This window comes from Peromyscus maniculatus, chromosome X (assembly GCF_049852395.1).
Source record: "Peromyscus maniculatus bairdii isolate BWxNUB_F1_BW_parent chromosome X, HU_Pman_BW_mat_3.1, whole genome shotgun sequence".
NCBI lineage: Eukaryota > Metazoa > Chordata > Mammalia > Rodentia > Cricetidae > Peromyscus > Peromyscus maniculatus.
Genome location: NC_134875.1, coordinates 87,140,919 through 87,155,638, shown reverse-complemented (window position 1 = coordinate 87,155,638; position 14,720 = coordinate 87,140,919). Strand labels below are relative to the sequence as shown.

General features: G+C 40.5%; 1 protein-coding gene across 2 annotated transcripts in view; it reads right to left on the bottom strand.

Annotated features, from left to right (window-relative positions):
- The window catches only part of Ophn1 (oligophrenin 1), a 353,114-nt gene that overhangs the window by 155,754 nt on the left and 182,640 nt on the right, over nucleotides 1–14,720 (bottom strand). The window contains exons 6-7 of one of the 2 annotated variants that reach the window (XM_006981173.4): nucleotides 10,915–11,016; nucleotides 6,827–6,937 (exon numbers count right to left, since the gene is read on the bottom strand). In XM_006981173.4, the coding sequence (XP_006981235.2) occupies nucleotides 6,827–6,937; nucleotides 10,915–11,016 (213 nt within the window). The remainder of the gene's footprint in view (nucleotides 1–6,826; nucleotides 6,938–10,914; nucleotides 11,017–14,720) is intronic. The other variant, XM_042268747.2, reaches the window with a different exon arrangement.

The window sequence follows — 14,720 nt, the reverse complement described above, 5'->3', positions numbered from 1 at the left end:
CTCTTATGACCTCAGGGCCAGCCCTTCCACCTGCCTCGGGCATTGATGAATGGAGGGGGCAGGGAGGGAGGGAGGGGGCTCTTCCCCCTACCCCACCACCACCACCACATGACAGATGAGTAACGGGCATAGCTCTCCCATGCTCAAAACTTTGGGCCTGGCTTGCCCACACCTCCGCCACAGCTCTACTATACTGCCCAGGCAAGGTGCAGGGTTCACTCTCCCAAGTGCTCACCCACACCTCCACCAATGGGGTTGGCTCTATTGTGTTGCCCAGGTGAAGTGCAGGGCCTGTTCTCAGGAGTGTTGCAGCTGGTGGCCAGCAGGTGTGGGTGAGCCAGCCCCAATGTTGTGAGCACGGTAGAGCTGTCCCCATTACTCATCTGTCATGTGGTAGCATGGGCAGGGGAGAGATGCCCACCTCCCCCACACCCATCAACACCTGAGGCATGTGCAAGAGCTGGCCCTGAGGTCATAAGAGCAGGAGAGCTGGCTCTGCCCCCATCAGCTGTAGCACTTGGGAGAGCGGCCCCTTCGCCATGTCTAGGCAACACAATAGAGCTGATCCTGAAGGTGTAGATGTGGGTGAGCAGGCCCTGAGGACATGAAGCAGGAGAACTGGTCCCACCCCTTGCTCATTGCTGCAAGGGGTGAACTAGGAGGGCCAGGCAGCAGAGCTCACTCTGGTGGTGAGGACAAGGAAGAGCTGGAAGGCTGACCAAACCTGCAACTACCCAGGCCCAGAACCAGGGTTATGTGTTGGCCCACCCCCAACATCCACCCTATCTGTGATCTGCATGATCTGTTGTAGCACATAAAGGGACCTGTCCTGCAGATCCAAACATCAGGATCTCCACAACACAGGGCAACAGCAGGATATCCAAGAGGAGTCCCAGTGAGGGCCCAGCATTGATGGTGTAGCAGAAAACAGAGGCCTCAAACCAGACCTTTGCAATGAACACTTGCAAGTAAAGATACATGGATAAAAGGGTTTACTGTGTGACTCACTGTATCACACTACAGCTTCCATGACGAAATTGATTTTTCCTTCTCTTTTTTCATTTTTCTTCTTTTTTTCTCTAAAATTTTATTTTATTTTATTTTTGGGGGGAGGTTGCAAGGGGAGAGGGTGGCTATGAAAGGACAGGGAAATCAGTGGGATGGAGGTGCATGATGTGAAAGACACAAAGAATAAATAAAAAGAAAAAAAGGAAAGAAAAATGCTGGTAGGCTTCATAATCCAGATCTCAAGATAGGGCTACGGTAATAAAAAACAGCATGGTAGTTGCAGAAAACCAGACTTGTAGACAAATGGATCAAAACAGAAAACTCCATCATGAGTAAATGTAACTACAGCCATATAATATTTGACAAAGGTGACAAAACTCTTTGCAGAAAAGATGACATATTCAGCACATAGTGCTGGAAAAACTGGATGTCCACATGCAGAGGAAATATTAGGTCTATGTCTATCAACCTGCACAAAAGTGACTCCAAATGAATCGAATAGCTTAGTGTAAGGCCTGACACACTGAAACTACTAGAAGAAAAAAGACAAGTTTTGGGTGTAAGAAAGAACTTTCTGAATAGGACTCCATTTGCCCAGGAATTAGGCTAACAATTGACAAGTGGAACTTCATAAAATTTAAAAAAAAAAAAACATAGCTAAGGAATAAATCTATCAAGTATAGAGGATGCCCAAAGAGAAGCAATATCCATAATATATATTTTAAAATTTTTAAAAATTTAAAATTTAATAATAGGGCTATAGAACTGAACAGATAGTGCTCAATAGCAGAAATAAAAAATATCAAAAAAAAACCCACCCCTCAAACATGCTCAATATCCTTAGCAATTAGGGAACTATAAATTAAAATAACATAGAGATTTCATCTCACCCAGTCAGAATGGCCAAGATCCACAAAACAAGCACAACAAATGCTGGTGAGGATATGGGGAAAGGAGACCCCTCATTCACTGTTGGAACTGCAAACTGAAAATCTGTGTGGAGAATTCTCAAAGAACTAAAAGTAGTCAGGTGGTTGTAGCACACGCCTTTAATCCCAGCACTCAGGAGGCAGAGATGGGTGAATCTCTGTGAATTCAAGGCCAGCCTGGTCTACAGAGCGAAATCCAGGACAGGCTCCAAAGTTACAGAGAAACCCTTCTCGAAAAACAAAAAAAAAAAAATAAAAGCTAAAAATAGACTACCATATGACCTACCTAGCACTTCTTGTAATATACCCAAAGGCTTCCTCATCATAATCTACAATAACCATTACTGTTCTATTCACAATACCTAAGAAATAAAATCAACCTATAAGTCCTTCAACTGAGGAATAGAGAATGAAAATGTGGTATACATGATAAAATATTATTCAGATGTAAAGAAAAATAAAAAAATAAAATCATGAACATTGCTGATAAATGGATGAAAATAGAAAATATTATATTGACTGGGGTAACTTAGATCCTAACCTAAATCTTCAGAAGTGAGTATATAACCTGAAATAATTGCAAATGTCAGAGAAGCAAAAAGAGAACATGGCAGGGGATGGGTTGGGCAGGAGCACTATACAAGGGAATTGTAGGACACAGTTGTTCTAAGAGGGATAATGAGTAGGAGAGACTTACCTAAGGAGGAAAGAAGAATGGTAACACAAAGGGAAGGGGAAGGAAGAGGGATAAATAACACTAAAGATGTTTAGAAAAGGCATACAGGAATCCTTTTTTAATAGCCCCTTAAAATTAGGTGAGTGAGTGAGTGAGTGAGTGAGTGAGTGAGTGAGTGAGTGAGTGAGTTAGTGAGTATACATACACAAAGAGAAATACATCATTTAATTGAAGTTACGTCAATTGGGGTGACAATGCTCCCCCTAAAAGAACATAAACTACCAAATAAAAAACCCAGTGCCAGGCATATGAAACCTACTTTTAATTTGTTGGTTAGAGGAGTCCAAGACACTGTCCCAAAACAATATAGGCCATTTCCATTGCCTTTGGTACCTTTCAGACTAGATGATAAGACCTGATTGCTGAAGACAGCACACACCTCAGACACAGAATTTGGAGGAACTGATCTGGATCTTACCTGGAAGATCCCTCACTGAGGATTAGTCCTCATAGTTTCAGAAAGAGCCATGCAAGCTGCCAATAGAGGGAAGCAATCAAGTCCTACCCAGCTATAATGCCAATGAATAACAACAATGACCAGCATGGCAAGATATCCTGAAAGGTATACTGTGGCACTTACATCAGTAACCAACAGTCATCTGATTGGATTTAAGGTCCACCTAATGGGAGGGAATTCATACCTGGCACCATTCATTTAGCCAGCTACCTATGGCTGGTCAGACCAGGGTACCTAGAGAACCTGCTTCTGCGACTAAACTAGCATAATCTGTAACTGTGTTCTAAATACTCATCCTTATATTCAGAGATTAGTATTGCTCTCATCCATCATCAAATAAGCTTATTCTTACAGTAGATGAAGAATATTATAGAAAGCCACAACTGGCCAAAATGCAAAAATAAACTGATAGTAGGGTCTCTGCCTCCAATCAATACATTAGAACACAACCCCTACCCTTATGGCTCTAGGGACATCACAGAAAAGGGGACATAAATATTGCTAAGAGCCAGAGCAGCTGATGTGAGATATAGTCTTTTCTTTAAAAAAAAAAAAAAAAAAAAAAAAAAAAAACACAGGGGCAGGGGAGAGATGGGAGGGTGAGTCTGGGAGGAGTTAAGGGAAGGAGTGGGAAGAATATGATCAAGACACCATATTCTCTAAGAATTAATAAAATACTAATTTTATTTATTTATTACCTTTCTTTATTTATTTTCCTATTAAAATTTTTTCATTCATTTTTTTACACACCAAAGATCCCCCTCTTTCCTTCTCCCCTCCCCAGCCTCCCCTCCCAATCTACCTTCCACTCCCCCCTCACAAGGAGGTAAGGGCCTCCCATGGGGAGGCACATCCAGTAGAGGCAAGTTCAAGCCCTTCCCCCTGCCTCAAGGCTGCACAAGGTGTCTCATCAGAGGTTGTGGTATTCAAAAAGCCTGCTCATGCACCAGGGATGGATTCTGATCCTACCACCAGGAGGCCCCCAAGCAGATCAAGCTACATAATTGTCTGGATATGCAGAGGGTCTATCTAGCCCAATCCCATGTAGGCTCCACAGCCATTGATCCAACTTTAATGAGTTCCCACTAGTTTGGTTTGGTCGTCTCTGCAGTTTTCCCCATCATGAGCCTGATGCACTTGCTCATAGATTCCCTCTTCTCTCTCTTTGACTGGACTCCTGGAGCTCTGCCTGGTGTTTGGTTCTAGATCTCTGCATCTGCTTCTATCAGTCACTGGAGAAAAGCTCTGTGATGACAGTTAAGGTATTCACCGGTCTGATCACTAGGGTAAGCCAGTTCAGTTCAGGCACCCTCTCCATTATTTCTAGTAGTCCAAGCTGGGGTCATCCTTGGGGATTCCTGGCAACTTCCCTAGCACCAGGTTTCTCTATCCTCATGATATCTTTCTCTCTCTCATGTTATCTTTTTCATTACTTTCCTACTTCATCCCTGTTCCAGCTCAACCTTCCCATTCCCTTATGTTCTCATCCCCTATCCCCTATCCTCCATTGCCAACCCCTCATCTCCTGTTTACTCATGGAGATCGCATCTATTTCGCCTTCCCAGGGTGACCCATGAATCCCTCTTTGGGTCTTCCTTGTTAGCTAGCTTCTCTGGAGTTGTGGGTTGTTGTCTAGTTATCCTTTGCTTTACGTCTAGTATCCACTTATGAGTGGGTACATACCATGTTTGTCATTCTGAGTCTGGGTTACCTCACTCACGATGATTTTTTTCTAGTTCCATCCATTTGCCTGCAAATTTCATGATGTCATTGTTTTTTACTGCTGAATAGTATTCCACTGTGTATATGTACCACATTTTCTTTATCCATTCTTCAGTTGAGGGGCATCTAGGTTGTTTCCAAGTTCTGGCTACTATGAATAATGCTGCTATGAACATAGTTGAGCAAGTGTCCCTGTGGTATGATTGAGCATTCCTTGGGCATATGCCCAAGAGTGGTATAGCTGGGTCTTGAGGAAGATTGATTCCTAATTTTCTGAGAAACTGCTACACTGATTTACAAAGTGGCTATACAAGTTTGCACTCCCACCAGCAGTAGAGGAGTGTTCCCCTTGCTCCACATCCTCTGCAACATAAACTGTCTGCAGTGTTTTTGATCTTAGCCATTCTGACAGGTATAAGATGGCATCTCAGAGTCGTTTTGATTTGCATCTCCCTGATGACTAAGGATGCTGAGCAATTCCTTAAATATCTTTTGGCCATTTGAAATTCTTCCTTTGAGAATTCTTTGTTTAGCTCTATAGCCCATTTTTTTTTTTTTTTTTTTTTTTTGGTTTTTCGAGACAGGGTTTCTCTGTGTAGCTTTGCGCCTTTTCCTGGAACTCACTTGGTAGCCCAGGCTGGCCTTGAACTCACGGAGATCCGCCTGGCTCTGCCTCCCGAGTGCTGGGATTAAAGGCGTGCGCCACCACCGCCCGGCTTATAGCCCATTTTTTTAACTGGATTGTTCATTACTTTGATGTCTAGTTTCTTGAGTTCTTTATATATTTTGGAGATCAGCCCTCTGTCAGATGTGGGGTTGGTGAAAATCTTTTCCCATTCTGTAGGCTGTAGCTTTGTCTTATTTACTATGTCCTTTGCCTTACAGAAGCTTCTCAGTTTCAGGAGGTCCCATTTATTAATTGTTGCTCTCAGTGTCTGTGCTACTGGTGTTATATTTAGGAAATGGTCTCCTGTGCCAATGTGTTCAAGACTATTTCCTACTTTCTCTTCTATCAGGTTCAGTGTAACTAGTTTTATATTGAGGTCTTTGCTTCACTTGGACTTGAGTTTTGTGCATGGTGATAGATATGGATCTATTTGCAGTCGCCTACATGTTGACATCCAGTTATGCCAGCACCATTTGTTGAAGATACTTTCTTTTTTCCATTGTACAGTTTTGACTTCTTTATCAAAAATCAGGTGTTCATAGGTGTGTGGGTTGTCAGGGTCCTCAATTCAATTCCATTGGTCCAAAAACATGTCAGTTTTTATGTCAATACTAAGCTGTTTTTATTACTATAGCTCTATAGTAGAGCTTGATGTCAGGGATAGTGATACCTCCAGAGGTGGCTTTGTTGTGCAGAATTCTTTTAGCTATTCTGAGTTTTCTGTTTTCCATATGAAGTTGAGTATTGTTCTTTCCAGGTCTGTGAAGAATTGTGTTGGGATTTTGATGGGGATTACATTGAATCTGTAGATTACTTTTGGTAAGATTGCCATTTTTACTATGTTAATCCTACCTATCCATGAGCTCAGGAGATCTTTCCATTTTCTGATATCTTCTTAAATTTCTTTCTTGAGAGACTTAAAGTTCTTGTCATACAGGTCTTTCACTTGCTTAGTCGGAGTTACCCCAAGGTATTTTGTATTATTTGTGGCTATTGTAAAGCTTCAAATGCTTTAAACGAGAAAAAAAATCAAGTGTGACAGAAATTTGGGGAGGGATTGAATCAAGGAAAATGGAGAAAGAAAATGGATATAACTAGAAAGGAAAATAGTGTAAATGTGGTAAGGAAGAAAGTGAACATTTCTAAAAGAGCAAGAAAATACAAGTCTATGTGCTGATGTTATATTGTTGAGCATTGACTGACATTTTTATTCTTTGAGCTTCCAATTTTATGACCAAAGTTCTCCACATTCACAGGAAGATTTGGGAAAATTTATTTTAGAATATTCACCAATAGGAAAAACTTACTGGCTCCACAATATTGAACTTCTTGGATTCTTGAACTTCCTGGATTTGATAGACATAATCAAGAGAGGACTCAAAGAAATTGTGCCTTTCCTTATCCACCTGGAGGTCTGCCTGTAGAAAAAGGGCAACAAATGTCATAAGTGGCATGGTCATTTTTAAAAATCAGGAATGATCGAATCAGTAAAATTCTACAGCTAAAGAGGCATTGAGTCACCTGCAAATATCCTATTTCTATTGTTTTCTTTAATTCTATTTTACTTTAATTTACAGAGAGGAAATATGAAACCAGGAGATTAAAGACTAGGCTTTCTATTTCTAGTCTAGCATGGAGGAAGCTTGGGAGTTACAAAACTGATTTTCAGATCAGGGAAAACACTGAACAAGTTGGAAAACCTTTCTTCTCAAATCCAACAGAAAATTAAAGGCATGGGGATAAGTGCCGCCGCAAAAACTGGACTAGAGGTGAATGGAGAGAATCGGACCTCCATGAGAACAGACATTGGAAGTGAAAGGTGCTCAATGCTAGGGATCACCACACTCACAGAATAAATTGCTAAGAAAATACAAAGCAAAGCAAGGGCTGCAAAGGAACTACAGCAACAGCGAACTAAGACCAACTTAAGCCCTATCCAAATACGCATGAAAGCTCACACTAAGCACTTACTTCAGTTTCTTTATCCAAACATCCTGTCTGCCTTTTAAGCAGAAAAGCAAAAAGGCACAAAAAAAAATCAGAAGCAAGAGAACAAGCATCAGAAACTAACGAAGAGAAGGCAGAGGCTGCAGAATGATGAGACCATGGATTGTAAGCAACTATGGTAAAATGAAAAGGGTTCAATATTGCATGTCATTGGGAAATTTCAAATGACAACAGAAATGTGATACCACTATACACCTATTAGAGTGGCTAACAGTAAAAACACTGACAACACCAAATGCTGATAAAAAACATCAAGCAAAAGAAAGTTTTAGAGCTTGTTGGAAAGAAGAATGGTACATGTTGGAAAATAGAAGATTCCTAAAAAATAAATCATCTGCTTACAATGCAACCCAACTTTTGTACTCTATAGCATTTACCAAAACAACCTCAACAAAATCTACACATGAATATTTACCATGGCCATATTAATAACTGCTGAAATTCAGAAAAAAAAATATCCTTCCATAGAATATAAGATACATATGTGGTACAACCAGACAATAGCCCTGAAAAGACATGAGCTAGCTATCAAGTCATAAAAAATATAGGAATAATAGACACATATCGCTAAATAAATCAATATGAAAGGCTCCATGCTGTAGGATTCCAACAACATGACATTATAGAGAAGACAAAAATATGAAGATCAGTGGCTGCCAGGGATTTGAGATGAGCAAGCATGGAGACAAGAGAATTTCAGAACAGTGAAGCTAATCTCTATGATACTACACTAGGCACGTGTCATTATACACTTGTCAAATACCACAGAATGGGGCTAAAAGAAGAGTAATTCAGTATCACAGGTCTTGCCTAGAATGTGCAAGCTTCCAAACACAACAAAGTAAAAACAAACAATCCGTGTCCCACGGAATATAACACCCATTTGCTCACTAATTGTAATAAATAAGCCCAGGATCTTAATAATAGTGAAAGTGTATGTCAGGGATCCAATACTTCATCTCTGTACTTTCTACAGAGTTCAGTAGAACAGTTCTACTCTGTTCTTTCATTGTTTTCTTTAAGTTACATGAAATCTGTCTCATTTGTTATAACCACATGTGAATGTACAATCATCAAATAAGAAGTGAAAGGAAAGAAACTTGTCTGGGTTATAGCCCAGTACACACTCCTTCTTGCCCTGTCTTCCTTCCCCAGAAAAAAACCTAGACATACCCTACACAGTGTCTCTTGACATCTTTCACACTATTCTGAGAAATGAGGCAATGTAAGAATAAAACAGAAAAGTGATTTAGCAATGACATGATTCTTTCTTTGTTTCCTTTTGGGGCACAGGGTTTTAAGTATCCTAGGCTGGCCCCACACTCTCTATATGGCCATGGATGGCCTTGAACTCCTGAGCTACAATTGCAGCCTTCTCTCTCTCTCTTCCTCCATCTCTTCAAATCTTCCTTTTTCTTCATTTCTGAGACAGAGTCTCACTATATAGAATTGATTATGTAACCCAGGCTGCCCTCAAACTCACAGCAATCCTCCTGCCTCAACTTCTTGAGTGTTGAGATTATAACAATTACCTACTACACCTAGCTTTAAAATAGCTTTAAAAAATAAAACCTCTTCATTTTTTTTTAAAAAAAGGGACTCAATTTCCCTTACTTCATTTTTTAATAAACAGAACAATGGCTGCAGCCCAGCTCATCAGAAATGTCAACAAAGGCTGGGTATGCTGGCTCATGCCTACAATCCCAGCACTCAGGAGGCAGACACAGGGAGGCTTCTGAGAACATGAGGACATTCTGGACAAAGTGCAAGCAAGGACATCTACATAGTGCACAAAACCACTAAAATACTCTAGATATCTTCATAGCAAAACCACCAACATGTGGACTGTATCCTCATGGGTCCCTATGACTATCCTCAGATTTGGTAGTCACTAAGAGGATTCACAGGACTGGGGATTCAACATATAGTCATCATCCCAGATAGCATTTATTTCAGTGAAAGGGTACAAAGGAAAGTCACCAAAGAAGAAAGGTGTGAGAGATCCAGTCTAGAAGAAACTTTATGTAAGTTACTAAGGGACTCCATAGCAGTTTTGCAAAGGGTACAGGAAATTCCTCTTTCAATAAGCTCTAACAATAGAGTAAAAAGAGCTGCCAGAGACGGTGCTCTAGAGACTGATGATAGCCCTAGGTTTCCATTGGGCCTGGTAACATAGGCACGCCCTGCCTAACATGAGTTATAATTCTAGACTGTCTGAGGAACAGGTACTTGAGAAAAGCCACACTGTCTGCAAATGCAGCTTTGCACAGAGAGCCACTATTAAAATAGCCTTTCTAAAAGTTCCCTCACCCTCCTTCTGTTTAGACAGCATCACTTTGGAAATTATCCCTGTGCTCTCCTTACCTGCTGCAGATAATAAACATTTCTCCACTCTTTGATGTCTTGGCCATGTTTTTCTTTTCTCTTTCTTTCTTCCTCCCTTCCTCCTCTTTTTTTTTCTGTTCTTGCACTAGTCAAGATGTGAGCCCACTGCATTTGACTACACTATCTTGTCTTTCACTAGTCTTTTAGAGTAACATCAATTCTGAACAAATAACTTGTCAAGAGTCTCTCATGCCTTTCAGCCTTGAGGCTACTAGCTTTGGTCTAGGGCAATTTCTCCATTTCTATTTGTTATACATTTTATCTTTTTTAAAATTATTATCCAAATTGGAAAGGCACCTTTCTTCCACAGAGAAGATTGCTCATCCAGGCTTATGTCTTCACCTTCTCATTCCCCAGGTCCCTCAAGACTATTAATAAACAAACTTTTTACAGTACAGAAAGAGCCTCACTGCTATGAGATTAATGCACATTCTTGACTTAGATCCTAGCTATAAGGTGTAGAATGACAAGGACATTGTATTCGTGTCCCTGTAGTCTTGTTCCACCCAGTGTAAAGATGATTTGGTACATATCTAGTAAACAGTGACTTGGGAGCATCGTAGCCACTGTAAGTCTCATAGAAGCAGCAGCTGGGGTGCAGCATTTCCTTCCTCCACCAAAGCAGGCAATGGGATACCACAAAGGGAAAATATCTGCTCCTTCTATACCAAATCCAATACTAGTTGAAATCTACCCAATTCTACATAGAATCTAGAATCACAGACTTAGGAACTTGGAATTGAAAGTGACACTGGAGATACTTGATTATGACTCTTTCACACAGTGGGACTGGCACCCAGGAATAAAGTTCCTTAACAGGGGAAGTTAATGGAGGAACTGGCTCAAGACTCAGAGAGCCCGGGGCCTGAGCCTGGGGTACTCCCTGTAAATGTTTCCATTGCTCCTATTGAGCCAGTTTATGGAGAAAGCTCACCAGCAGAAATGACTGTGGTTTCTAAGGCACAGCACAAGACGGAGTCAGGGATAGACATGGTAAACATACCTCTAGCAACTGAGACTCTTTCTTTTTGGATGACAGATGTAAGTGCCGGTCCAGTAATGAGTAAAACCTCTCACCATCCTTTTCAAATTTCTTCTTCCTCTCCTAGACATGGAACAGAAGCTTTGCATTAAACTTCTATGGTTTAATACCATGGACTCAGAAATGAGAAGGGAAGATTCAGGTTTCCTGTGATCAGTTCCTGCAGCTCCTGGGAAGGAAAGAAGAACTACAGCCAGTGAAGAATGTGCTCCTTTGCACTGATCGAAGCTGTTTTGGTTTCCTCAACTATGACCCCAAGTCATTCTACCTGCAAAAAAGGCAGTTCCTACTGGTAGAGCAGAAGCCTCTGCAAACTCTCGCTCCAAAAATGGCACTGTGGGGGAGGGGGGTTCTCTGTTGTTGAACACCCTTTCTTCCCTTCACATATGGTTATCATTTATTTGATCTTTCAAAGAGAAAAAAGAAACACAACTGTGAAGTAAATACAGCCAGGAAAGGTTAATCTGTATGAATCTGAATGACTTCAAACAGCCTCCATTCCAAGACAATAAGAATCAAGGACTACTTCTTTGAGTGAGTTATTTGGTGTTATTTAAATATTTACTGCTGCATATTAAAAGCTGATGGAGAGAAATCCGGGAAGATTTAGATAGGAAACAAGAATTCACAGCTAGCTTTATGGAGGGGGTGGAGGACTCAGCCTTCACTCTCCTTGGGGGATGAAATGTAATTAACTTCTCTGCTGTTCAGTACAAGTATCAGTCACAGAGCTTCTAAAGAAACGCTGACAGTACACATTTGTCACAGACTCATTGTCATGATTTTTTTCTCAGCTTAACAGGAGCTCAAGTTATTTGGGAAGAAGATCCTCAGTTGAGAAAATGCCTCCATCAGATTGCCTGTAGACATGTCTGTGTGGCATTTTCTTGGTTAACTGTCGATGTGGGATGGCTTAGCTTACTGTTGAGTGGGTGCCACCCGTGGGTAGGTGGTCCTGGGATGTATAAGAAAGCAGGTGGAACAAGCCATGAGGAGAAAGCCAGTACAAGGCACTCCTCCATGGTTTTTACTTCAGTCCCTGCCTCCGGGTTCCTGCCTTGAGTCCCACCCTGGCTTCCCTGAATGATGGACTGTGATATGGAAGCCAAAGAAACCCTTCCATCCCCAAGTTGCTTTTTTCTCACGGTGTTTTATGACAGCAATAGAAACCTAACTAAGACAGAGATTGGTACCAGAGAGTGGAGTACGACTGAGCCAGACACCTCCCCAGGTTTTGGGAGGGCTATGTAAGGATTTTTGGGATGTTGGGCTAGAAAAGTGTTCATGCTTAATGAACTAATAAGGTAATTTAGGATAAAACGCTGACAGCACTGAAAATGATAGAGGCCCTCTAAGACTGTTTTCACCGTGTGGACGTTGAACGGTGTGATGCCAATAAAAAAAAAAAAAGCATTTCATGCTGGTAAGAATTCCTTTTTAAGGTAGATTGCTAGGATAAAAATTAAACTAAATTTGAATTTACAGATTAATTTGAATTGAATTAACATCTGTAAAATAAGGCAAAACATTTTCGAGCATGAAATATCACATGTTTTAAAGTATTTATTATTAATATAAAAGGTGTCACTACTTACATTGGCTAAATATGGCAAATGTAGAAAACAATACTGATTTTCATAAATGACTTATAATTGTCAGGCTGTCTAAATTTCATATAAGGCTTATACTAATAATTAATGACAATATTTTTGCATTAAGTAGCTACATCATCTGCAAAGTGTGGAAATTTATATTCTCATATTGACACATTACTAAATTTCTATTCTTAGAGCACCAGTAGAGGCCCTGCAGAATCTGGTTAAACAGCACTATGGGAATGGGTACCCTTATCTTCTTCCTCACGTAAGAGGAATATATTTAAAGTTTCTCCACAAACTTATGTTGACTTTAGGTTTTTATCATGCAATCATTACTGAACTAATGAATTCATCTTCAGTTCTAGATTTACTAAGATAAATATATGATTTATTTTCTTTACATGAATAATGAAGGGAAGCCACTGCTTCATTTCCAAGGCTGATTTTGAGGGAGGGGTCTGAGATAAGCACTACCTGGTTATGATGTATTTTTTTTTTTTTTTTTTTTTTTTGGTTTTTCGAGACAGGGTTTCTCTGTGTAGCTTTGCGCCTTTCCTGGAGCTCACTTGGTAGCCCAGGCTGGCCTCGAACTCACAGAGATCCGCCTGGCTCTGCCTCCCGAGTGCTGGGATTAAAGGCGTGCGCCACCACCGCCCGGCACATGATGTATTTTTTAAGATTTATTTTTAATATTTTTTTTAAATTTTGTATGTGTATGGGGGGAAGTATGTGCACATGAGTACAGGTGCCAGCAGAGGCCAGAGACATTGGGTCCTTTGGAGCTAGAGTCACGGACACAAGTGACCACCTGGTGTGGGTGCTAGGAACTGAACTCAGGTCCTCTGGAAGAACAGCAAGTGCTCTTAACCTCTGTGCCATCTCTCTAGGCCTCTCATGGTATATTTTCATTACTGTAAGATTCAGAAAGCTAGGATTTTATTTAGGAATTTTGTATTTATGCTTCTAAAAGTAATTTGTCTTCATTCTGGTATTTTTCATATGTTATTGTACTAGCATTATAAAATGTGCTGGATAGTACTATTGTTTTAAAAATGAAAACACCAAACCTCAGAGGTATTAACTTGCTTATCCAAGGACACCCAGCCATTAAGAGCTAGAGCAAACTACTTACAATATCTTTACTTAAAGCCAGCATTGACTACTGGACTCAGTTTATACACCTTGAGAGAGATGATGTCTTGAATAGGATTACTAATTCTCAGACGAAACACCATGACCAAAGTAACTTGGGGAGGTAAGAGTTTATTTAACTTACATTTCCACATCACAGTTCATCATTGAAGGGAGTCAGTACAGGAATTCAAAATAGGTCAAGAACTTGGAGGCAGGAACTGATGCAGAGGCAAGGAAGAAGTGATGCTTACTGGCTTGCTCCCCTGGCTTGCTCAGCCTGCTTACTTATAGAACCCAGGACCATCAGCCCAGGGATGGCACCACCCACAATGGGCTGGGCCTTCCCTCATCAATCACTAAGAAAATGCCCTAATGGCTTGCTACAGCTTGATCTTATGGAAGCATTCCCTTAATCAAGGTTCCCTCCTCTTGGATTACTTTAGCATTTGTCAAGTTGACAGAAAAGTATCCAGCAAAGACAGTGATATGGAACAACCTTCTGTCTTTGTACAAAGGGTGCCCTCCACTTCTCGTTTTCCTCCTTCTACTTCACTAGCCAACTACAACTCATCCTTCAGGATCCTATCCCTTTATTCAATGAAGTCTTTTCTATGTCTTTCTCAATGCCCCAATATCCTAGTCTGGGTTTAGGAGTGCTTCCTCTGATCCCTCAGCATTATATACATAAAATAATAACATAAATCAGCATTCAGAAGTTTGTGAGGAAGAACGAAAATTTTAGAAAAGAAAAGAGTGGGTAAATAGGAGGAAACGAAGATAGGGATGAAAAGAATTGTAGAATTGTAGAATTATATGCATTACATTAATGTTTTGTTCACTCTAACACAATCTAGAAACAAGAAACACTATTGCTCCATCATATGTATATGAGACACTATCATACCATTTATATGCACTAAGACTGCTACACAAAACATAAGGAGAACGGACTATCAAAGTATGAAAGCTATAAGCAAACTACAATTTTCCTTTTACTTTTAAGGCTTTTTTGTAAGCATACATTTATCATTCTAG